At 31.6% G+C, this 25092-nt stretch overlaps 5 protein-coding genes across 7 annotated transcripts; 2 read left to right on the forward strand and 3 right to left on the reverse strand.

Moving 5' to 3' along the window:
• Window positions 1–220: 220 nt before the first annotated feature.
• LOC149910328 (carbonyl reductase [NADPH] 3-like) lies at window positions 221–1245 on the reverse strand. Its single transcript, XM_090107761.1, has one exon. It carries the CDS (start codon window positions 1134–1136, stop codon window positions 312–314), a length of 825 nt encoding a protein of 274 aa, XP_089963887.1. The 5' UTR covers window positions 1137–1245; the 3' UTR covers window positions 221–311.
• Window positions 1246–3074: 1829 nt separating this feature from the next.
• TM9SF4 (transmembrane 9 superfamily protein member 4) lies at window positions 3075–8231 on the forward strand. Its single transcript, XM_090112482.1, has 9 exons — window positions 3075–3247; window positions 3326–3711; window positions 3803–3958; window positions 4589–4866; window positions 4977–5180; window positions 5564–5981; window positions 6194–6377; window positions 6554–6692; window positions 6774–8231. The coding sequence occupies exons 1-9, from the start codon at window positions 3233–3235 to the stop codon at window positions 6872–6874; spliced, it is 1881 nt and encodes a 626-aa protein (XP_089968608.1). The 5' UTR covers window positions 3075–3232; the 3' UTR covers window positions 6875–8231.
• A 1763-nt stretch (window positions 8232–9994) lies between these two features.
• LOC149910330 (neuroguidin) lies at window positions 9995–11856 on the forward strand. The gene is made up of 2 exons (XM_090112494.1): window positions 9995–10265; window positions 10711–11856. Exons 1-2 carry the CDS (start codon window positions 10257–10259, stop codon window positions 11587–11589), a joined length of 888 nt encoding a protein of 295 aa, XP_089968620.1. The 5' UTR covers window positions 9995–10256; the 3' UTR covers window positions 11590–11856.
• A 1154-nt stretch (window positions 11857–13010) lies between these two features.
• LOC149910331 (uncharacterized) lies at window positions 13011–15303 on the reverse strand. Its single transcript, XM_090112504.1, has 3 exons — window positions 14873–15303; window positions 13568–13697; window positions 13011–13448 (listed from the first exon to the last, which is right to left on the reverse strand). Exons 1-3 carry the CDS (start codon window positions 15169–15171, stop codon window positions 13248–13250), a joined length of 630 nt encoding a protein of 209 aa, XP_089968630.1. The 5' UTR covers window positions 15172–15303; the 3' UTR covers window positions 13011–13247.
• A 3807-nt stretch (window positions 15304–19110) lies between these two features.
• On the reverse strand, window positions 19111–24220 carry LOC149910332 (uncharacterized). 3 transcript variants are annotated; one of them, XM_090112524.1, is made up of 8 exons: window positions 24078–24220; window positions 23289–23721; window positions 21816–21874; window positions 21185–21415; window positions 20985–21098; window positions 19950–20916; window positions 19648–19863; window positions 19111–19420 (listed from the first exon to the last, which is right to left on the reverse strand). In XM_090112524.1, exons 2-8 carry the CDS (start codon window positions 23323–23325, stop codon window positions 19137–19139), a joined length of 1908 nt encoding a protein of 635 aa, XP_089968650.1. In that variant the 5' UTR covers window positions 23326–23721; window positions 24078–24220; the 3' UTR covers window positions 19111–19136. The 3 variants fall into 3 exon arrangements, with proteins under 3 accessions (XP_089968650.1, XP_089968658.1, XP_089968643.1); XM_090112532.1 differs by lacking the exons at window positions 23289–23721; window positions 24078–24220 and adding exons at window positions 21561–21713; window positions 22007–22511; XM_090112517.1 differs by lacking the exons at window positions 23289–23721; window positions 24078–24220 and adding an exon at window positions 22007–22510.
• Window positions 24221–25092: the final 872 nt, after the last annotated feature.

A 25092-nucleotide genomic window follows, 5' to 3' on the forward strand; every position in this document is an offset into this window, starting at 1 on the left:
ACAAATAATTAATCTATAAATTCAAATTTCTCTTTGTTTACTTTACAAATTTTCAACTGCGTTTTGAATAAAAATAATTCATAATTTTAAATGGATGGAAATTGTACTATGAAATATTTCTTTGATTCTAATAAGAAATTTCTAATAAAAGAAATTCTAAATTTAAAGCCTACCTAGAATATTTCCGGTTACATCCAGGAATAATTATAAAGGAAACACATTTAAACTAAAAAAAACATATATTATTAAGTTTAAAGTGTTGTGACACTAAATATTATCACAGGATTGAAACAATAATAAGTAACATATATTCAATCATCCCAGTTGACTTGATGACAATCATGCCAAATGAAGGTTCCCTTGAGGGATTGTGGAGCTTCTAACGCTAAGTACAAAGGAGCTCTAGCACCACGTTCAGGAGAAAAATCTCCCATGCCCTTAGTCATGTCGGTTTTTACAAAACCCGGATGGACACAGTTGACAGATACATCTTTACCCTGCTTGATAAATTCCCTTTGCTGTACAAAAGTCAGAGCTGACATGGCTACTTTAGAAACCTTATAATCACTATAGTGACCAGCGAATGAAAGAAATCCATTTTTACCATTCTTTACAGCTTGCAAAAATTCATCCACAAATTGTAAAATCTCATCAACAGTTAAATCATCTTTTATCAATGTATCCAGCCAATTCTGTTTCCTGATGTTCGATAAGAGACCCCAGTCACTACTGATATTAATAATCCGAGCTGTATGTGTCAAAAGAGGAAATAAAAATTTCGTTATCCTTAGCAGGCTGTAAAAATTTGTATCAAGAAGTTTTTTGGCATCATCGAAGGAAGAAACAGCTTTATCAAAATCAAGTATACCCGCGTTGTTTACGAAAACATCAATGCCCTCGTGCTGTGATCTTATAAAGGAAGCAAACTGTTCAACGGATTCATCACTTGTAACGTCCAAAATATGGAAATGCGGTCGCAAACCAATTCGTTCTAGATCCTGAACTGCTTTTTGACCTCTTTCTTCGTTTCTGGCTGTGAGGTACACAACACCGTCGAACTTTTGACATAATCCTTTAACAATTTCAAAACCTAACCCTCTGTTTCCACCTGTGACTATAGCTACTTTGGTTGCCATTTTAAATGAACAAAATTTTATAAACTAATAAGAAATTTAACTTGTAAATATAAATATTTTTAATAAAAATGACATTTACACCCCGGTCATTTTCGATTAGAAACCGACAGTCTTCAGATTTAATATGTCACTGTCAAGTGTCACTGTCATTTAAAAGATTCCTTGATTAGCACAGAGGAAATAATATATTTTGGACTATTTCGTTTAAGATTTTATAATAACTTTACTATTTTTCAAGAAGCTTATATATCAAGAAGCTCATATCTAATAGCCTCTTGGCAAGTTGGTGTGAAAGGGATAAAAAAACATATAATTGTTTTGACATCATTTCATTTGATCATTTGATCATACTTCTTTCGGACAATGGTCACATACCCATTATGATCTAAAACTATGGCTTGCATGATTTGTTTGTACTGTGGTTTGTACAAATTTAAAATATTGCAACCATGATTGCAACCTGTGATTGCAACAATATTAGCGTTTAGCTCACAGAACAGTAAAGTAGATAGAAGTGTGATGTGGGCGTGGCCCACGTGTCACTTGTAAGGTAAGATCACCTAACTTGCTCTCAGTTGTGCGCAGAAAAATATTCGAGTCGGTTGTCAGCTGTCAAACCTTTTTTCCATATTTATTCATTAATTAGGACGTGTTGTTTGGTATTAGAGTGCAAAAATGATAGCAGACGAAATAATATCAGCAATGGAGGCATTTCATACCATCGGTAAGTCTTATTTTTATTTATTTTAAATATAATATTTTATGTTATAACTTCGCTTGTAATTTGTCAAAATTGTATACATATATCTAGTCAAAATGAACCTTAATTCGTAAGAAATTAGTACTATTATAGATTGAATAGCAAACAAGACTTTCTGGAATATTATTGCAATAAACAAACGAATGTCGCTTTAGTGATGCTTGTGGCGCATATCGACAGTATCGATACTTTAGAAAAGACAAACATTATAAATATTAAATTTTATTTTATTTTTCCTTAGCTTTCATTTGTCCAATTTATTTATAGATTTCCCAAAGAGGCTAATTTAAAAGAGAAATGGATAAATGCAACGTGACGAGTTAACTGGATGCCGAACAGCAGTAAGCGGTCTAACAAAGGCCACCGATACAGCAAACCTACGGCAGTTCCAAGATTTAAAATAATGCATATTTTCTGTTTGTATTTTGTAAATATAGATTAATACTATTCTATTCCGTTTTTTATTTAATAATAATAATATAAAAAGACGTACTTAGTAGTAATAAACATACTCCAAAATGTGACACATTATACTATACTCATATAAAAGAAAGAAAAGAAAAATACACAAAAAATATTTATTTGTGAATTATCGATAACAAGGCTGACATCCCTCAGGGCATAGCATCAGATAAATATCAAGTTAATGTCATTAATGTTGAGTGACACAAATTTCAACCTTATCTCTATGTGTTGAGGTTCAAAGTTATATTTATCGAAAACTAACGCCCTCTGTTGTGGAGTAGCTGAATGTTTTCGAATTTGGAATTTCTGTGCAATGAGAAACAAAACAGCTAATATACCTAGGGATGTTATACTAAAATAAACCGTAACATGGTGTGTTAGGGTACATATTGAAATGCTGAATTTATAACCTAAGTCAGTTTTTACTCAAATTAAGCTGTCCAATCAAAGGCATAGTTTACTTGTAGTGTACTGTACTCAGAGGAATAAACCTCTCTGAGGTACTGTATAACTATCGGTTTAAATGTGTGGGTTTGGCGACACTGGTTTTCATACTAATTATGACATTATCGCACTTCTATATGTTTTTACTGTTCTGTGGTTTAGCTATGTACTAGAATATATTATATATTCTGTGACATTAACCTAAATTGAAAGTTGACATTTGACATACTAGGTATGTCACAAATGTGCAATGTCAAATGTCAATTGACAAGCGTACATTTCACAACTTCCCGAGTTAAATCAATGTTCAAAATAAAAATCTAAATTAATTTCAACTATAAAAAGTTGAACCGTTCCACAAAACTCATTTATTAAGAAAAATGTATTTGTAAATGTTTATTTACTCTTAATACATTACGTTTTAATAATGTTCTCATATCGAGTATGTGCATAGTAATCTATAATCAATTATTGTCTTACGGCATTAGTGAAATACTAAAGTTTATTCTTCTGTTTCCAGATTTCTTTTCAGATTTTATTATTGCTGTTCAATTTTGCTTTTAATAATGGGTTTTATGTGCCGGGCGTTGCACCCGTGGAGTTTAAAAAAGGGCAAAAAATCGAAGTTAAAGCTGTGAAAATGACCAGTACACATACACAATTACCGTATGAATATTATTCATTACCATTATGTTTGCCAAGATTTGGGGCGTTCTTGTATAAATCCGAAAACTTAGGTGAGGTTTTGAGGGGTGATCGTATTGTAAATACACCCTATGAAGTTCATATGGCAGAAAACATTAAATGTAAACTCTTGTGTCATGAAAAAAATAATCCAATGAATTGGAGTGTGGAAGAATCAGAAAAGGTTGCGAGCCGCATAGAACATGAATACTATGTGCATTTGTAAGTCTTTAATACAGAGATTTTATTATGTATAATGTATTACTTTTTACGAATTTATTTTAATATAATATTGATGCAATTATCTTTACAGGTTAGTGGATAATTTACCTGTAGCTACTAGGATTATAAACCGGGAAACATCTGAAAGAATAGTTGAACAAGGATATAGACTTGGATTTATGTCAAAAGGAAAAGCATACATCAATAATCACCTTAAATTGCTACTTAAATACCATAAGCATAGTCAGTAAGTATTTTGCAGTTTTTTACTGATATTTACAGAAATTATTGTTACAGTAACATAGAAAAATATAGTAGAAAAGAACTTTTCAACCATCTTTCCATTAAAAATTAATTTTCAATATAATAAATTTAAAATTACATAATAATGATTAAAGCAGCAAATTGGATTGGAATTTCAACTACCTTATAGCAATTAGCCACTCTCTTTGTTCTTGAAATTAATTATTCATAATCAGGGATGGCAATTTGAGTAATTTATAAAGAAAATGGGATATAATAATAAATAAGATAATTTTAAAGATATAGTGGGTGATATAAGATTGTCAATACAATGTAATGAATATTTATAATAAACTATTATAAAGGCGAAAGTTTGTAAGTATGGATGTATGGATGTTTGTTACTCTTTCACGTAAAAACTACTGAATGGATTTGAATGATACTTTACCAGAATATAGCTTATACCTCAGAATAACACATAGGATAGGTTTTATCCAGGAAATCCCACGGGAACGGGAAAAATGCGGGTTTTCCTTTGAAAACGCGGGCGAAGCCGCGGGCGGAAATCTAGTTTATAAATAAAGTTATTCTATATTAGGTATATTGTAGTGACATGTAATAATATTTGTTTCAGAGATTCATATAGAGTAGTGGGCTTTGAAGTTGAGACACATTCAGTCAGCAAAGATGATATAACATTTATCGATGATTCTTGTCAATTTGCACAAGACGCTAAGCCTCAATTAGTTAATGAAGATTCTGGAACCAAGTTGTTCTTTACATATTCTGTGGAGTGGGGAGAATCAGATATTCAATGGGCTTCTAGATGGGATATTTATTTGGGAATGAAAGATGTTCAAATACATTGGTTCTCTATAATAAATTCCATAGTAGTATTGTTCTTTTTATCAGGTAATTGTTGTATGCAATATGTAATTTGTATTTAAAAAATATGACTTTTAAGAAGCATTGTAATATTTAATTCATAAGAGAATTTTGTCTAAATCATCTTTGATTTCAAGGAATTTTAACAATGATAATGGTCCGCACATTGAGAAGGGATATTGCAAAGTACAACTCTGATGAAAATATTGAAGATATGATTGAGGAAACTGGTTGGAAGCTAGTTCATGGTGATGTTTTCAGGCCTCCGCCAAAACGAATGCTTTTTGCTGCTGTGATTGGAAATGGGATCCAAATATTTCTAATGGCCCTTGTAACTATATGTAAGTCTCACAGTACCTGTTACTGCAAAATATAAAAATCATGATATATCTTGCTAATTATTTATTAAATTTAAATTGCCATTACATACTCATCTTCTTATATATAAAAATGAATCGCAAAATGTGTTGGTAAGCGCATAACTCGAGAACGGCTGAACCGATTTCGATAATTCTTTTTTTATTATATTCCTTGAAGTACGAGGATGGTTGTATAGATGTAGAGAAAACGTAAATATGTACCACGGGCGAAGCCGGGGCGGACCGCTAGTTACCAATAAATTTAATCTTGATACCGTGTATTGAAATTTAAAGAAAAGCAGAACCATTATATTTTTTACTGTTTTGATTAATTTTGAATTGATTAATATCATCCTTTTTTTCAGTTATTGCAATGCTTGGCATGCTCTCACCAGCCAGTAGAGGCGCGTTGATGACTGCAGCTATATTCCTCTATGTTTTTATGGGCCTCATTGCTGGCTACTATTCAGCTCGCTTATACAATACCATGAAGGGAAAACAATGGAAGCAAGCTGCTTTCCTAACTGCCACCTTATACCCAGCAATTGTATTTGGAAAATGCTTCTTTTTGAACTTTTTCATTATGGGCAAACATTCAAGTGGAGCTGTGCCGTTTTCAACAATGATGGCTCTTTTATGTCTATGGTTTTGCATATCCCTTCCCCTTGTGTACATGGGATATTATTTCGGCATTAGAAAGCAACCATTCCAACACCCTGTGCGAACAAATTTCATACCTAGAAAAGTTCCTGAACAAGTGTGGTATATGAATGTTTTTATATGGTAAGTGAGCTCTTTTTATAATGTTTTGCTGGTTTTATATGTTTATATATTTTTTTATGTTATTGAACTTATACAATGTGAACCTACTAAAAAATGTGAGACATTGTATCATACATTATTATCATTTTACCATACCAATAAATAAATTGTAAATCATGTAATTAACTGTATGCTAGCTAGACTTAATTGTCTTATAAGATGTATTTTTTCAGTATATTGATGGCTGGAATTCTTCCATTTGGAGCAGTTTTTATTGAGCTGTTCTTCATATTCAGTGCACTCTGGGAAAATCAGTTTTATTATCTGTTTGGGTTCCTGTTTCTGGTGTTTTGTATCTTAGTTGTGTCTGTATCACAAATATCCATCGTCATGGTTTACTTTCAGTTATGTGGAGAGGTATTTATCAATATTTTAAAATTAATTATTGATTTTTAAAATCTTCAAATGTTTGTTTACATATTATATATTATATACCATAAACTAGATACTAAAAATACCGTCAAACTGTTATATTATTATTGTAATGTAAATAATAATTAGAATATTATAATATTAACATGAATTTTTTTCAGGATTATCACTGGTGGTGGAAGAGTTTCATAGTATCGGGAGGTTCTTCTGTATACATTTTAATATACTCTATATTTTACTTTTTCAAAAAATTGGAAATAACAGAGTTTATACCAACTCTTCTTTATGTAGGTTATACAGGTTAGTTGTTGATTTATTATGTAGGGATTTACATAATGTGAAATAACAAACATCAATATAATACAAGACAATATGTTTCAGGTCTCATGGTTTTAACATTTTGGTTGCTGACGGGAACTATAGGATTTTTTGCGGCATACACATTTATTAGAAAAATTTATGGAGCTGTCAAAATAGACTAAATTTGTTTCTGTGTGAGAGCTGTGAAAAAAAAAAGAGGAAATTACGTATTATTGCGAATACAAATACGTTGTGTGTGAAATGCGTTTTCGGAGGATCCACATGATACATATTTAGTGTTAATAATTTGTAAATAATATAATATCACGAGATGAATAATAGTTATAAGTATTGGTTTAAAATTAAATTTATGTGAATTCAACAAGAACATGGCTAACAGCCTGGCACACATCTTTATCAAGCACAAGTATGAATTCTCCGCCTGTGCGTTAATGAGAAATTGCTAAAGCTACATCATATTATTATTTGTAACAATTTAACCCAAATTATGTAATATAAGCTTGGATCCAGGTGTTTAATTAAAGGCTGATTTACGCTACACCGTGTCCTTAGAAAATTTCCAAAAAAAATATCGAACAATTTATAAAAAAAATAGTTATCTTCTTCACAAAATCAAAAAAAATATCGAACAATTTATAAAAAAAATAGTTATCTTCTTCACAAAATCAATATTATGCTTACGTTACGTTTATCTCGGGGCACGGCCGCGGTATTGCCCCCGCCAAGTCGAGCAAAAAAGCGGCACGGCCCTACAGCTATCTTTATTATTTATATTAACCAAAGTAGCAAACGATATGGTTAACTTTAATTTTTTATTTTATTGATTTTTTTTATTATTTTGTGATTTATATTATTGTACTTGATCTGTTTATTATTTTTAGTAGCTAGGTAGGTTTAAGTGTGAATCTGTACCTATGGAGGAACAAAAATGTCACGGTACATAATTACTTGTATCCATCTTTATTCTACGTAAATTCTAAAATAAGTTGTTATATTCCCTAAGTTGTAATTGTATTTCCACTGATGCTAAGAAAAATTCAATAGGTGGTTGTTGATATGAATGTCTATACTTATATAATATGCATGGTGTGTATCCGATAGGTAATAATAATTTAATAAATTATAATAATAGTTACATATCATAAACTTCCATATTTCCTAATTTGCATTGAATTCCATCTAGTAGCTAAGTTCCCAATAAATAATGTAAATTTTAAGTAGGTACCTACATGAAATTGAAATACATACATAGGAAATAAAGAAATTTAATTAAAATATTGAAGTGGAAATTTACTTTGTACCTATTTAAATAAAATGTAAAACCTATGTAAAAATTAAAGCGAACCGGTTTACAAGCACCACACCCTTCCTAATAAATTTCGTTAGTCGTAGTCATTGTACATTGAGTTGCGCTTGCTTATTTTTGTATAGGTAACTAGCTAATTTTTTAGCGTCTATTGTTACTTCGGAGCAAATCTTAATTATTAAAATATAGTTTATCTTATGAAATCAATATTATTTTTGTTGTTTTAATTGAATTTATCGATTAACTTCATCCATTTGTTAGTACTTAGTATGTAGTTATATGTATCACTAGCAGTTCCATGTGGTAAGTGGTTTTCCCTGCAATGCTCTGGTCCAATTGGTCTTAGCGTTGATATACCTACAGCTTTCCTCGGTCAATGGGTTTATCTGCCTATTTATTATATTATCTAGGTACTATATTCTCCTACTGAAAGAAATTTTCAAATCGGACTCGTAGTTCCTGAGATAAAGGCTTCAAACAAACAAAAAAGATCTTCAGTTTTATAATAAGTAAGTATGTAGTAGATAACCGCCCGCGTTTTCAAAGAAAAACCCGCAAAGTTCCTTTTCCTGTGGGAATGCGACTGCGTCTTCAGCTACCTACATAACAAATTGCATTATAATCGATTCAGTAGTATTTGCGCAATAGAGTAACAAAAATCCCTCCATCCTCACAACTTTCGCATTTATAATATTAGTAGGATTAGTACCTAGTATATTAGGTACTAGCGGTCCGCCCCGGCTTCGCCCGTGGTACATATTTACGTTTTCTCTACATAAAAACCATCCTCGTACTTCAAGGAATATAATAAAAAAAGAATTATCGAAATCGGTTCAGCCGTTCTCGAGTTATGCGCTTACCAACACATTTTGCTATTCATTTTTATATATAAGAAGATTAGATAAATAGTTATGTTATATGTAACTTAAATGTGACCGTATGTCTGTTAGTTCACTGTATTTTAGCTCCCGAAATATGAATGCAAAAAAAATATAAGTAATATAGGTCTACCAGAATCTGATGGCATATTTATATTTAAGAAATAAAAGATTTTTATGTGGCAACTTATTTGACAACTATCAAATTGGATGTCAAATTATTTGTCTTTTTTGCAGTTGATGAATAATTTTTAGGATTTTGTCTAAAAAATCTTCGAAAATGTCGAAAAAGCCGTTGCGATCACAAGCAAGAGGTGTTATTTATAATGTGTATAGAAAAACATTCGATGAAGAAGGGCCAAACACATCACAATTTTCAATTTTGAAGATTTTATTGGTAAATTGGACTTACCCGTTTTGATACTATAAATTAAAAAATATTATATGTAGGTAACTATAATATTGTTTGTTGATTAGAATATAATTTTATGAAAACTTATTACAGGAGTTTCTAATACGGCTATTCGTCAAGTCCAAGCTGTCCAAGTCAATTTTATAATATGTGTCTGTTAATACTTACGAAAATAAACAATTTTATTTTATTTTTATTTTATTTTATAAAAATTATAAGCAGTATTGATCTACATTATCATTATATCGATATTTTCACATGGCATACTGGTAATGAATATACAAATATAGGTATGTGTAAATAATAATATCTATTACCTGTATAAAAGTAATTTGTATAATTGTATATTATACATGTAAGTATGTACCTACATAATATTAAGTGGATATCTCATTATTAAGTACAGTATTGTCCACTTATGTAATGTGAGTAATGATATTGAGGACAAAATAAAAAATAAGCAGTATCAAGATCGTTCAGTCCATTTTCCCTAGGGTTGCACACTCAAAATTTTGATTTCCCTAATTGCCATCAGATTCTGGTTTACCTATATGAAATGATATTCTTCTTATGCGGGTGAAATTGCTGGTTTATAAAAATTTGAGTTTTTGCCAATTATATCTTATTTTTTCTATATGGCAGGAATATATTAAATATTCTTTCAGAAAGTAGTAACACTCAAACATTAGATGTCAATTATGTCAGCCTCTGCCCTCTTTGTCAGTGCATCAATGAAATGTGAATAAATCTAAGTTTTGCTTTTTTTAGTTTGATTTATTGTGCAATGAGAGAGCATTTCAACTAGTTTTTATTTCTAGAAAATGACAAAAGAATTATAGTTAAGTGTACATAACAATTAAAAAGAGATTGCAAGTGTTTGTGATTTGGAAAACAAATGTTCTGGGGTTATAAAGTATAGGTTAATTAGCTTCCAATAAACAAGCATCATGGTTCAGGTATATTCTATTAATTATTTAGATTATAAATATAGGATATATGTTGAACTCACCATAAATCTTAAAAATTATTGTGTTATATCGGCTTAATTACTTTTAACGTAGGCTTAAGTTTTTTTATTTCATTTAAAAAGACACACCATAGTAAAAAAAAACATTTAAGCCTAGAAACATAATTATGATTAAACCCTGCACATTAATTTCAACAGGTGATACTTACATGTTTAGATTAATGTGCTCTAATATAAAACGAAGTATATTTCATTGAAAGTAGAAGAATTTATACCAAAATTTGAATCAAATCTTTAATGGTATAAACTTTACTGTTTCAATATACATACATTATAGTATACAGTGCAGGATTTTGACTATATATTTCTCTGTTAAGCCTTGTACATAATAAATTTTCATTTTTTGGTCTAATAAAATCTTTTCTATTACTCAGGCTACAGATGAAATGGAGCTTCCTGATCTGCCACAAGCATTAAATTTGTTAAAAGAAATGAATATGAATATACAACAAGTATCTCAGCTCGTGGACAATATGTTGATCCGTGTGAAAAGTGGTGAAATGACAACTGATAAAGGATTGAGCTTTTTAGAAATGAAGTATCAAATGTTACTAAGTTATTTAATAAATTTAACTTACATTGTGCTAAGAAAATGTTCAGGAGAAAAAATTGAATCTGATCCTTCAATTGATAGACTTGTAGAAATTAGAACGGTACTTGAAAAGATACGTCCCATAGATTCTAAGTTAAAGTATCAAATAGATAAACTTGTGAAAACAGCTGTTGTTGGTGCAACCTCTGAGGAGGATCCGCAGTCTTACCATGCTAATCCGGCTAATCTAATAAGCAAGGTTGATAACAGTGAAGATGAATCCAGTGAAATGTCTGATGATGCTGAAAAACCCAAAGATAATAAATCAAATGTGTATGTTCCTCCAAAACTGGCTGCAGTACACTATGAAGAAAATATTCCAAGGAAAGACAACGAAAAGAATAAAGAGAGAGCTAGAAAGCAATTCCTTAATTCAAGTGTTATGAGAGAACTTCGAGAAGAATACTCTGAGGCACCAACGGAAGTCACAACAGGGAACTATGTCAAGCACTCAATTTCTAAACAGGAACAAGAAAAGACTGAGTATGAAGAGAATTATCTAACACGCTTGCCAGTTACAAAAGCTGAGAAGAATCGTAGGAAAAAGCTAACTACAGTTGGTATGCTTGCTGATGAAATAACTGGAAGTCGTAGCATTTCCCGAAAACACAAACTCAAAACTAAAAAAGGCAAAGGATTCAAAAGAAGGAAAACACATTAACCATGAACCCTTCTAAATTTTATAAATTAGTAACATCATACCCACTCAATGTTTTAAATTTAATTTATAAGTTTGAGCCCTCATTTTTTAGTTTTAAGTATGGATAGCTTTTTACTTTTAAGACTTATAGGGGTTAATCAATTCATTTGAGCATTAAAATTTATATTTTTATAACTTTTTATAAACATAAATATAAATTCTGTTAGGGAATGTGTCAAAGTAAACTAGCATATCCAGTTAATTCTTCAGTTAAATAAGTGGAGTTATTTTAAAAAACACTTTTTGGTTATTTTTTTTTAACATAAGAATAGAATAAAGTACCTTAATAGATAACAAAAACATTTAGAACATGTATTATTAAGAACTGTCTCCCACACAAGCCTATTGTTGTTGTAAATGTCAAATATAAATAATATAAAGTTTCATTAAGAAATAGAATACAGGGTACTGAATGAGATACTTTATTTGCTAGATTCATTGCACAACTTTTTTTAAAACTATAATACAATGTTAAATAGTTTACATATTTTATACACATAGCAAGATTTATTATTAAATTCATATTGTGATTTATCTTGCCTTGCCCAGTGTGAGTGGAAATCATGGTTGTTACTAAATGTAAAGTGGAAAGTATTTGTGTGAATGATTACTATGGGAAATAACTAAAATGTTTATCACATATAAATAAGGGTTGGTGTGTTTGATTATATTGATGTTTATATGAAAGATTGGGCACTGGAACAAGGCCTACACCTTTTTGTCATGTTTACAAATAAGCTTATTATATTGCCTCCTCTCATTTATTTGCAAAAGCTGTGGCTTTTAGATGGCATTGAAGCATATGACAAAATGAATTATTGTTATAATTTTTGCCCCATTATTTTAATTACTTATTGTCTTTAGTTTTATGTGTTTTGTTTGAAAAAGTTGTTTTATTTTTATTAATAAGCGTAAACTGGGATATAACTACATCCACTGTATAAAAATTATTATATCTTCTATAACTGCTGTGCAAAAGTCCTTCAATGATACTAATGAATGCCATTGGCACCATTCCGGTGTATTTATAAAATAATTATAAATAAATTTTGAACTAAAATGTATCAGCTCTTTTTATTTTTGTTATAATATAATGTAAGTTAAGAGCTTGTTTTATCAATAAGGTTAATAAAAATATATACTGACTATGGGATATGTAATATACTTATTACACCAAAAATTATGTATGTTTGATGAATTATTTGCAGATTAGTTGAGGGCTTAAGTAAATTGAAAGATGAAAAGAAAGAAAGAATAATATGGCCTTTACTTGCTTTCTTATAAGAGGCCCTAAAATCGATATCTCAAGATAAACCCATTTCCTTAAGTGTTTATTATCAATGTTTCGTTATTATGGTAATCAACAAAGGATAAAATATTAATTTGATGTTTAAGCGTATTTATTTTAACAAAAATAATTATCCACATCTACTTCACACTTGTTTTGGTTTAAGTTGTAGCCTAATAGTAACCTTTTGTTTATTGTATTTTTTAACTTTTTGAGTTTTAATTTTGTTTAGTTAATGTTTAACTTTTTTTTCGTTTGTATGAATCGATTGTGAATCTAAATGTAATAAATAATTTTGGATACCCATTCTTTTATTTATCGCTGAAATCAACTACAGTTTAGGAAAGTCTTGAAGGCAGGTAGCTGGATTAAAAGATTGGTATCGAAATAGTCGCATTTCTCGTATATGCCCTATAGGAGTATGGGTGTCCAGACACTGGTAGTCACCTCTGGGCGGAGCTGTACCGTGGTTATGAGTTAGATCAGAGCGGATAACTCTATTCATTAACCATATTGGAGACGCCATTGTTAACTGAAAATTATATTTGAATTACGTGAATTAACCGAAAATTGCTAAGTTCTAGAAGATGGAAATTAAATTTATAATAAAGCATGAAATAGAAAAGCAAATTAAAATATAGTGAGGTATACCGGTTTTGTCACTCCTGGATATGGACTCCTATAGTCGTCTTGTTGAGTAGTGAGATAATCCATAACACCAAAATCATGAGGTAGTTGGGGCAAATCAGCTTTCTTCATTAACTTATTTCTACCAGGTGTGCTATAGAAATAGAGAAATACAGATTATTTACTGAACTTATGACTGGCCCGCGATATTGGTGTTTTATCATTAGTTTAAAAAAATCGAGGGTGCTTTTCCACCAGAGCTGTGCTATGCGACGTTGCTGTGGATGCGTTTGATATCCAACGACCACCAAGTATCAACCATCCATTTACGCGCATAGCATTGATGGGAACGGGTTCAACTAAGATACGTTTTTTATATGGAAGGATGTGTGCTAATGGGTATAGCTATGTGCAAAGCGCTTACTATCGAAACATCGCATAGCTCAAGCATCTTCCTCTCGCAGCTGCTTTGTTGCGACGCATCTTCATAGCATATCTTACTCGCAACGCTTCATACCTCAGCATCACTGGAAACGGTTACTTTAAACCATGCCACAGAATACATAATAGTAGCTAAACGCTACAGAACGGACACTCTCCGCCTCCCGCCAAAATTAAACTTACTTCACCCCCGCGCGATCAGACATAAAATGGGCCATATTTTTCTGCAAGGACGATACGCAACGAAGATTGACAACATTAATCAAATTGACTTAAAGTAATTTTATTATTTTGGATTTGTGATTATCGTTTTTCGTAGAAAATGGTTAGATATTGTGCTGTTTACGGATGTATTTCATCAGAAAAACGCGAATTTTTTTTACGCTAGTCACAAATGTGCCAACCATAAAGCGTTAACACACACATTTGCAGTCTCTACAGTGTGACTGTCAAAACGATCATTTTGTATGGAGTGTCCGGGGTGTGACCATGCTTTAAACATAGTTTCACATTATAACTATTACATTTTCGTAGCACAGCTGCATAGCACATCTCTGGTGGAAAAGCATCCTAAAAAAGCACTGGCCCCAGACCAATCTAGTAATGGTGACCGGGTTGTCCTTTGGGAGCAAGCCAAGGACCCGTGGGCGCTCCATTTTAACGAAACACACAAATTTAAAACGAAACTGATTCATTCAAATACAAAATAAATAAGTGAACCTATGCATGTACAATATTAGCAAGGACATTATGGTCATCGTTTTGTACACGTAACATCGAGCGTGGTCACAGTCAGACCGTTATAAAGTCCGTTATAATTTCCGTATAAATATGTACGCTATCTTTCATTAAATTTAGAAATTAGATAGTTTATAATAATTTACTTACTCTGTACAAGGATAAGATGTAAAGTTAACAAGTGGTTTAAAAGCGTAAATTGGGTCAGTTTTTGTAAATACTTGTTCAAGCATACTTCGTGTTTCTGTTTTTCCAATACCCTGATCTTGATTTCCCCAACGTGTATAAGTGCTGATGTGGTTGCTTAAGTAATCGCGATACACATAATTATCTTTCTTTTCCGCGTGTATCTCATAATCCCAATTCTCGACTTTAGTTTTAGGTCCATAGGTATTTTTAGAAAATAAAATTTGTTGGGGCTTTTTGGCCATAGGATTTTTTGTTCTCATTTTGATTTATTTATATATCGGTCGTAAATTATTAAGTATACTAATAAATATTCTACGAAATAGTAATTAATGAAACCTGTTAAATTACAAGGTGACAAAAAACTTACAAGCCCCATTTACTGAAAATATGTCTTTTAATTTTAATTATTGTCTATGTACAATTATTATTGTATAGACACAGAATACATAATAGTAGCTAAATGGTATAGAGTACCTGTGTATATAGTACTCACGTACCATACCAGTGTACCCACAAGTGTACCTATTTATCGAAATATGTAGGTATTAAAAATTATGCGGACGTGCAGATGAATAATTTAATATTAGCTACTTCCAAAATATTATATATTTTATGATATTCCCGTAAAGAGTAAATAATCAGTACAGAGTACAGAGTAAATAATCCAAGCAACTAAGTATTTTATTTTCTACTCCTTAGAGTTCCTATTCAGTAGTATCTAAGCTATCCGACTATCTACCAGTATTGGGTATCTGTGGGGTACCTACGTCCTATACGTTGGATGCTCGGCCATATGCATAGCTCCCACTGAGGGTAGAGCAGAACGTTCTAATGATCTAAGTATTACCTTCCTATGTTAGTTCAATCAAACAATAAGTACAACTAACTTTTGCGCGTAGAGCAACAGCTCCACCCGCTCTACCTTAGATCACGAACATCTATACCTATCTTATTGGGTGTTTCATTAAAAATAATTGCATAGCTTTTAGCATTAAAAATAATGGCAAAGCACCAGTTTTGTGAGATATCAAATTGCCATTGCTTTGCAAGCTATCGAAGTGAATTAGGTAAAGGTAAAGTAAAAGTAAAGATCTATGAAATATTTGGGTTCATATTATACATATATATACAACCACTATGGTAGGCAACACCCATAACGTATGTTATGGACGTCTATGGTAGGGAATGCAATCCCGATCCCGCGGGATCCCGATCTCGCGAGATCTCGTGTAATTTTTCGGGATCAATCCCGACGCATTATATGACGAGATCCCGTTCGAGATTGACGGGATTGGGCGGCAGTGGTCAGCGACGCAACACACAACCACTCGGGGCGCAAGCGGCTTCTAAAAGTCCTTTTGCACGTATATCCACGTCCACGAGCTTAGACAAATTAGAATCTACCATTAAAAAAGAAATGGATTTGTTTGAGTGTGGAGGAACAAGGGGGCGATTTTTGCAGTTTGCATACAGGGTGTAATCGTTAAGGGTGCACAGGCGATTATTCCATAACTATTATAGATATCAAAAAACTTTAAACTGATATTGAAAGTACTATACCTAATGAGTAAAATGACAATAAGAACTTTTTTAAAGTAAAACGAGAAATATCCAAAAATGTTACATGAAACGCTCCCATACATTTGATTTCCCATACATGTTGTATTCAAAGCAAATGTTCGAAATGGCATCCTCGATATGGAATACCATCGTATTCCACATAGAGCTCTATTAACAGTTTCTGAATGAACTTTCATTAAAATTAGCGAAGTAATTAAAGCACAAAATCAAATAAAAAAGCAAAACCTTTCATATTAAATGTATGAAATAGTCATATTTCATACTAAATATATGGGAGCGTTTCAAGTGACATTTTTGGATATTTCTCGTTTTATTTATAAAAAGTTAATAATGTCATTTTACTCGTTAGGTAAAGGGCTTTCGATATCAGTTTAAAGTTTTTTGAAATCTGCAATAGTTACGGAATAATCGCCTGTGCACACTTAACGATTACACCCTGTATAATTGCTTCGCCAGTGGCGAATCGCCACGCTGTTGCCAACCAGCGTTGAGTCAGAGAGGGCATTCTCAGCAGCGGGGTACATTGCAACGGACATTAGATGCCGTTTAGCAGATGAAACTATTAATACCCTTTGTTTTTTAAGGAGTCATTTACCATTTTCAAAATCACTTTTTTTCCTAATTTCCTTGAAATAAGCTTATTGTTTTGACGACGCGGTTGGCGCAGTGGTAAAGTAACTGCCTACTGAGCCGACGGTCCCGGGTTCGATCCCCGGTCAGGGCAAATATTTGTGTGATGAACTCAATTATTTGTTCTTGGGTCTGGGTGTTATTATCTATATATGTATTTATTAAATATTATATTTATCGTCGCCTAGTACCCACAACACAAGCCTTTATTGAGCTTACTGTGGGACTAGATCGATTTGTGTAATAATGTCCTATAATATTTAATATACAAAAATTAAAACCTTAATTAAAACCTAAAATTGTTGTCATCACCATAATTAAATAATTCTTATTCTTTTAATAATATTAACAATAACAAGTATCCTACTTTTAAGAACTAACTCTGTATAATTGGCGCATGCTGTGTCAACCTCTAATTATTTGTTACTTTATCGCAAGAACTATATGTTATGTAAAATTTATATTTAAGAATCATTGTAAACAAATGTTGGTTGACCAAATAAATAAATAAAAATAAATAATATTTATTTATTTATCTTCGTTAATTTCTTTACAACCTGATTATTATTTAGTTGGTAAGATTAAAGAATAAAGGTTTTTATTTTCTTTCGAGTAATATGTTATTTGAGTTAACCTTACAAATCACAAACAATCAGTTATTAGCTTTTTCAGTCATCTGAACTCAACATTTTTTTTAAATTAGACGGGATCCCGAAAATTCCGGGATCCCGCGGGATTGATGTTTCTAATCCCGCGGGATCCCGAATTTGCAATCTCGAGTCGGGATTGCATTCCCTAGTCTATGGGCGACGCACTTTGCCATCAACATCGGCCATTGCGTCTGCTCGTTTGCCTTCCAATGCTATAAAAAAAAAAAACTATACCATATAATCCATGTTCAACCACTTTTATTATGTCGCCACAAAGTCGTTTTCAGTTACTTGGAAGTAATTATCGTATAGGAGCTACCAACGTTGACAAGAGAGCATTTTAGTTTAATTGGTTCTTTGATATACTGTTCTTTCGGTTAGAGTCCGGGCTGTCTGGCTGGTCGCAGTGGTTGCGTTTATTAGTGCGCATCTTATCTGCACAGGAAAATATCCTTAATTTAAAGTCATTTTTTAACGCGTAATTTTTAATCTTTTGCCTTTAGATAGATCCATGAGACATAATTTTTTTATTGCAAGACGTTTTTTTCGTTGTTAAATAGGTGCCAGACGCAATTTTTTATTTCAAAATCATTAAAATGTCATCGAAATAAGTGAACTTCCATCAACATGAGTCCCCGTGAAGGATATACTATGTATAATATTCATTTTACTATTTACAATTTTTTAGCAACAATCTACCATGGTGCCTCCTTTTCCCAACGAATCTCAAATAGGACGTTAATGTAAACTTGATAAAAACCAAATATCATCAAATTCATATTAATACCCAAAATTGTAATAAATATGAAACCATCTATTAAAAATATTAGTTTACTAATTATTCAATATAAGTATTAAAAAAGGATAATATAATATGTATAAGTAATAAAGTTATTACTTACCTTTTAAGCGGAATCATGTTGATGTAATTTCACTTATTTCGATGACATTTTAATGATTTTGAAATAAAAAATTGCGTATGGCACCTATTTAACAACGAAAAAAACGTCTTGCAATAACAAATTTATGTCTGATGGATCTATCTAAAGGCAAAAGATTAAAAATTACGCGTTAATAAATGACTTTAAATTACGGATATTTTCCTGTGCGCACTAATAAACGCAACCACTACCGCCAGCCAGACAGCGCGGACTCTAACCGAAATAGCAAGAGAAACAGTATATCAAAAACCCAACTATACTAAAATGACTTTTTTTAAAACGTTAATAGCTCCCGTACCATTAATAGATAGTCCAGTGAATCAAACAGGTATGCCGTATGATACAGATTCGATGTCTTTTGTCTTGGGAGTGTACTTGTCGAGTAAAAGATACAACATTTTAATAATTTAAAAACGAATTTATTTACTTTATTTTGGTATTGTTTTCATCAGGTGTAATATTCGAAGATCGCTCTCGATTATTTATCTCTTCCTCACTCAAGCGAATGCTTTCTTCAACACATGCAATGAATACTTCGAAAAATTCAAAGAAAGTCAGCTCTATATTTAGATTCATTATTTTATCCTTTTCTATGATTTGAGGAAAGATAAGGGAGAAGTATGATATTACAGTCTTACTGGAAAGATTGCTGATGTTAAACAATTTTAAGTCAGTCATTTCGAAATAATCATCTATCTCTTGATTATCTGAAATTAAAAAAAAATATAATTATATTACTAATAGGTATATTTAACTTAAATACACAATTAAAAAAAAAAACATCACGCCTATCAATCATTATGTATTTAAAAATATTAAATGTGAATAAGAAATAAATCATAACGTTGGGAGATATAACGTTTTAAATGCATACTAGTTTTACCTAATCCTTTACCTATAATACCTATATCGCACATTTCATGAAATTAGTTACCTGCAATAAAAGTTATTTCATCACCAAAAACAAAAGCATTTCGCCCGAGTAAAACTTCTTCTTCCTTTAAAACTGGTTGTGGAATATCTGTGTAATGTGGTGGTCGTCGCATACCACATAGAAAGTCTCTTACAGTGCAAGGCTCTCCTAAATATCTATATAAATTATATACTCCTTTAAGCGGTACGAATGATCCATATCCACTTGTTAAACGACCTATAATCATTATTTTAAATGACCAGTAAGTTTAAACCGTAATTATGTGAACTAAATGTGAGGAAGTCAGAATTATTAATAGGTACCTTTTTTACGGCCAACTCCTGGTAAAACGTCATTTTCCATAAAAACTCTAAATGCTCCGGCTAAAATAGTATCAGGCTTTTTTTCAGGCAATTGATGTTTAGCGTAAAGCTTATTAGCTATCGAAATGAGGCAGTGTAGAAATTGCCAAAAGTATATTTTTTCAAATGGATTGTGTGGTGATCTTGCTAACCATTCGGGGTTAGCATGGAACATTCTATCTATTTCTACAAGAGTAAGTCCTTTCTCGTGAATGTTACAATCATAATATAATTGCCATAAATATAAACGTATAAGAATTGGCGTGTGGTGTATTTCTTCATCGTTACAAATAGTTGCATATTGGTAATATATACGTTTCAGTTGTATTTCATAACACTGTAGAGATTTTCGCAAGGAATTTTCTTCAAACTTTAGAAAATCAACAAAATTAAAATTATCACATTCAGTTTGTCGGTCATTTTTCTGAACTGAAGTGTAATCTACTGTTTTGTTGTTTTCCAAATATTCATTTATAATAGCATCTCTTGTTTCTTGGTCCTTATCAAGATTTTTAATGGCTTGTTCAATGTGATAAAATAATCCAATATATTGATCACAAATGTCAAATTGATAGGGTTCTGGAGATTGGGTCCTTTTATAATCCATGGATAAATTATTGCATTCATTGTTATCAGATAGTGGTCCAAAGTTATCATCAATAAACAAATTTTTATGCTGGAGTATTAATCCACTATTCGTTATAAATTTCCCCGCACCGTGTTTATTATTATTCTTAAACTCTCCCTTATAATATGACCCTAAACCGAAACCTAGGTTTAAGGCACCATATCCATGACGTCGACCTCTCTCCCAATTGCCTCTATAAGCAATAATGGAAGGCAATGACATGGAATTGTTAAAATAAGAATCCCAAATATAAATTCCATATCCAGACATTAGACCATTTTTCCATTCACCCCTGTAAAACTATAAAGACAATTTTAAAATGAATCTCAAATCTAATCAAGTCAAATAGCTTTCCAGTTTCCACTAACATCGTGATTTGGCCATATCATCAATCCTTTTCCATCTCTTACGTAATAATCCCAATCGCCTTTATAGCCACTCAAAGCACAATATTCACGGGACCCAAAACCATGCCGTACATTCTGAAATATGAGGAAAAATTTATAACCTACTAATTAATAATTCCACGAATAATTGATTTGTTTTAAATTTTTTAAGAATAACTAACGTGGACCCATTCTCCGGTATAGGAATTTTTAAAAGTTCCGGAAAAATATATGGCTCCGAGACCGTGCTTAGTTCCACAGTGCCAGCCTCCTGAGTACGAAAGTTGTTTACGGGAATCGACGTAGAGGCCTCTACCGTGACGAATATTTCCAACAAAATCACCTTCATACCATGTATCATCTTTCCACTGAATGATACCTTTACCATTTATTTCGTTATCTTTGAATTGACCCTATAAAAAATAGAGAAGAACGTTTACATATTGTACGTTGGTATTATTGGTACGTATCTACATATAAAAACTAAAAAATATGAATTCAAGTGAGATATTCGAATAAGATAGGTAGAGCAAAGTAGTAAGGTGTATTCTTATCTACTAAATAAACTGTTCCATCAGCCCACTGGAAACGCCCTTCCCCATGCATACACTTCATAGATATATCGCCTTCATAAATATTTCCATTGCGGAACCGTATGATGGCTCTTTCATCTGGAGATGCCCACCAACATTGTTGGATTGACAAATCAGTCTAAACAGTTAAAAAATAAATTAGCAGCACCATATTCACAGAACATATAGTATCATTGTTAGCAGATTCGTTAGTCTATGTTACTTTATATAAGTGACCTACCTGTGCATTGTCGTAGAACTCCATTTTCGATTGACTTTTCTTATTTTTACTTGATTTAACTGTAAAGTTTATACATTTTATGATGCAAGTGACTACATTAGATATTGATTTAAAAAATAATACGTTTATACTATTTTTCTATAATTACTCCAAGAGTAGCTCAAACTGAAAACACTTTATGGGTCCTATACCTATTGACTTTTTCTTCTTGCTTCCAAAAGTCAACTCGCTAGCTGTTCGTGGAAAATCAGTAGGAACTTCCTCGACTTTCCTGGTTTCTATAACTTCCCAAGAATCCACTATGTGATCAAGCATTGATTCAAATAACATAGTGACGAGCTCTTTTTGAACCGAGCCCTTCTGTCGGGCTTCTATAGAAGCTCCAGAATCGCTTACGAGACGCACAGTGGATGGTCCGCGAGCAGTTGAAAATGCTTCGTAATCGATTTTTTCATCTTTATTGTGTTTACCAAGTAATAAAGAGCTCTCGCGCCTTGTAATGGTCCGTTGGGAATCAACGTAGTACATATTTTATATTGTTTTAAATCAATTTGAACTCGATTAATGTCTTGATTAAAATAAAATATGTTAAATGATTACATATCAAATTGACAAAGTACCAAAAACTTTGTTATCTGCATAGTCATAAAAGGAGTAAGTATATGTACGTTTTGGTATACAATTATACATACTTATTACTCTCAGTAGTTAACTCTATTGTTTTCTAAATTAAATAACATAAAGTTAGCCTCTATGTTGTCAAGGAATGGCAACTTATCAACTTATACAGTTATGTATAACAGAAAAATTTTCATCAAAGTCAGTCCAGCGACCAGCAGTTTTTACGTGAGTCGGAAAATTGACTGCCACTCTGCCAGACAAAATACCTAGACCTATTCCAAGAGTGTTCTTCTAAGCCTAAGAAGTATTTTTCTGGTATTTTATTTAGTTCTTATCCAATACAGTAGACTGTAGGTACTGTATTGGATAAGAACACAGAATACAGAATTGAACTTTTTATCTACAGTTTTACTACCTATATAACTCTCAATGACCTAATGTTCGTAGGTACCTTCAAGAAAATGTTTCCAATATTTTAAAGAAAACATGCATTAGGTATTCTCATGACGAATAAAAAACAAATACCTACTAGGTAGTAGGTACAACACCGTAATGTTCTATATTTGTTAATTTAATAGTATTACTGTTTGAAATCTGCTTCATAAATATAAATTACAAATTTTCACTTGCGTGCATTTTTCTTTTCACCCATCGCATGATCTGCGTTCTAGATTTAAACCACTTCAATCTTGTATCACTTTAAGCTTGTATCGATTAGATCGATGCAAGGATCGATGGAAATAAATGAGACAAATTTAAGCAGATAAGAAAATTTTATCCAGATTCCATTTTAGGCGTGAAAACGGCATTATGCTATAATGCATAGCGTTAATTGGTAATCCTATAACTAACCGGTATAGAATTGAAACGAACATAATTTATTTGTCATAATTTTGTATTTTCACAAGAAATTTAATCTTTCTCTTCAATTTCCGTTCAGAATGTAAATTATGATAGTAAGGTCTTCTAGATGCACTCTGCATTAAATCAGAAGTATGTGTTAAACCCTCGTTTAACACAGAACGACCTATTGAAAAAATTGCAGTTTATTATACGCACTTAAAAATAAAATCTACTAAAACAAGTGATTCTGAAAATTTTAACCCCATTTCCAAAATTTCCAAGGCCAATATTTCCACGGTGACGAAGGACTGTCTTGATGCCCGTCATTTGTCGTGCCACTGAAACTTTCTACGGGTATTCTCTGTAGAGATTGACTTTCACCACCTGTTTCTCCTCTTATGCATGAAGTCAGACATCCCATCACAGTGCAGATTAACAGAGTCTAAAATCAATAAAAGAATATAAAAATCTAAGATAAAAATCGTCAAATCTATTTGGTACAATTTTCTTGTAAGCAAATAATGAAACACAATTAACTAAATATGATAAACTTGTATCGAAATTGTTTATCAAATCAACGGATTTGCTATTTCTTAAACATATTTCAAGGGAAATCTATATGCATGTTTAATTTTTAATTCAAGGACCAATGGCTAGATTTTGCGATCACTGATTTTAGATTTGTCCCCATTTCTGCATGAAATAGCAGAAATGTTCATCAGGACGATCGGAGTTACCCATTTTAGATTTTAGAACATGAGTACCTAGTAAATAAAAAAACGTAGGTAGGTACATTACCTTAGAGTCCATTACGTTTTTCGAACAACGAATAATTGTCAATAAAATGTTAAAATCTTTAAACTGTATTCTGAAACTGTGTAAACTGTAAACCATATAATGTATTATTTAATTTACACAGTATTAGCGATTACTTAAGAACGGTTAAGTCATACGTTTGCTGTACAACTAGGCTTATTATGACTGAAGTAACTAGCATATTGTGCTAAATCCAAATTACCCAGGAATGTAGTATCAAAACTAGTTTACTTGTAACTGTCTGGTACAGTTTTTATGTAATATTATGAAATTATAGAATTTTAAGTAAACGCTTCAATAGGATTGCGGTCAATCTACATTATGGCAAGGAAATTGGTAAAAAAAAACATTATTTTGAAAAAATATTTATTAAGTAACTATATACATACATAGCTCATTTAAACTTTGGATTAATAACAAGAGAACATTTGTTTTCTATGTTACAGTATAATACAATATGAATGAATAATTTCTTAACTTTAACATTGGGATAAAAAATTTAAAACAACACTATTACAACTTGTAATTGTGTTGTTTTTAAATTTTAACACAAATTACATATTATTGTTAACATGAAACAATATTTTTTTATTTTAGTTAGAGGTGACCCGTGATTGCGTGTAAGGATTCTCGTAAATGTTTTTTGGAAGTTAACAAGAATGCACTGTTTATAAGAAAGACGTTATTTCATAGTCATAAATAAGAATTAAAAACAATATCTCTTCTATTTACTCTATCAATATTTTGAATCCAAGGAACTCTTCTTTTGTTCCGCTTATCACCGATCACAGACTTGAATAATAATAATTATCCCAATGAACTTTAGATAATGCAGAGAAAATACATAATAAATTCTGTCTTAGTGTCTACAATTTATATAAACGTGGAGTAGGGTATGTTACAGAGGTACATAATGTAATAATACTTGGATCTTGGATCGTATTTAACATATCAACTGCTAAGTAATTAAATAAGAACAAATAATGGCAAGAAACTT

The sequence above is a fragment of the Colias eurytheme genome, chromosome 2, assembly GCF_061535395.1.
Source record: "Colias eurytheme isolate Ceu_HAF_F1 chromosome 2, ilColEury1 Martin Lab GWU primary, whole genome shotgun sequence".
Taxonomy (NCBI): Eukaryota; Metazoa; Arthropoda; class Insecta; order Lepidoptera; family Pieridae; genus Colias; species Colias eurytheme.

Coding starts and splice junctions, on each gene's coding strand:
- LOC149910331 (XM_090112504.1), bottom strand. CDS start 15,171: ATGAGAACAAAAAATCCTATGGCCAAAAAGCCCCAACAAATTTTATTT. Junction 13,698..14,872: donor ACATCTTATCCTTGTACAGA/GTAAGTAAATTA, acceptor CTATTTCTATAG/CACACCTGGTAGAAATAAGT. Junction 13,449..13,567: donor ATCCAGGAGTGACAAAACCG/GTATACCTCACT, acceptor TATAATTTTCAG/TTAACAATGGCGTCTCCAAT.
- LOC149910328 (XM_090107761.1), bottom strand. CDS start 1,136: ATGGCAACCAAAGTAGCTATAGTCACAGGTGGAAACAGAGGGTTAGGT.
- TM9SF4 (XM_090112482.1), top strand. Junction 3,712..3,802: donor CATGAATACTATGTGCATTT/GTAAGTCTTTAA, acceptor TTATCTTTACAG/GTTAGTGGATAATTTACCTG. Junction 6,693..6,773: donor TCTTTATGTAGGTTATACAG/GTTAGTTGTTGA, acceptor AATATGTTTCAG/GTCTCATGGTTTTAACATTT.
- LOC149910332 (XM_090112532.1), bottom strand. CDS start 22,343: ATGTACTACGTTGATTCCCAACGGACCATTACAAGGCGCGAGAGCTCT. Junction 21,416..21,560: donor CTGATGGAACAGTTTATTTA/GTAGATAAGAAT, acceptor TATTTTTTATAG/GGTCAATTCAAAGATAACGA. Junction 19,864..19,949: donor AGGAGTTGGCCGTAAAAAAG/GTACCTATTAAT, acceptor TAATGATTATAG/GTCGTTTAACAAGTGGATAT.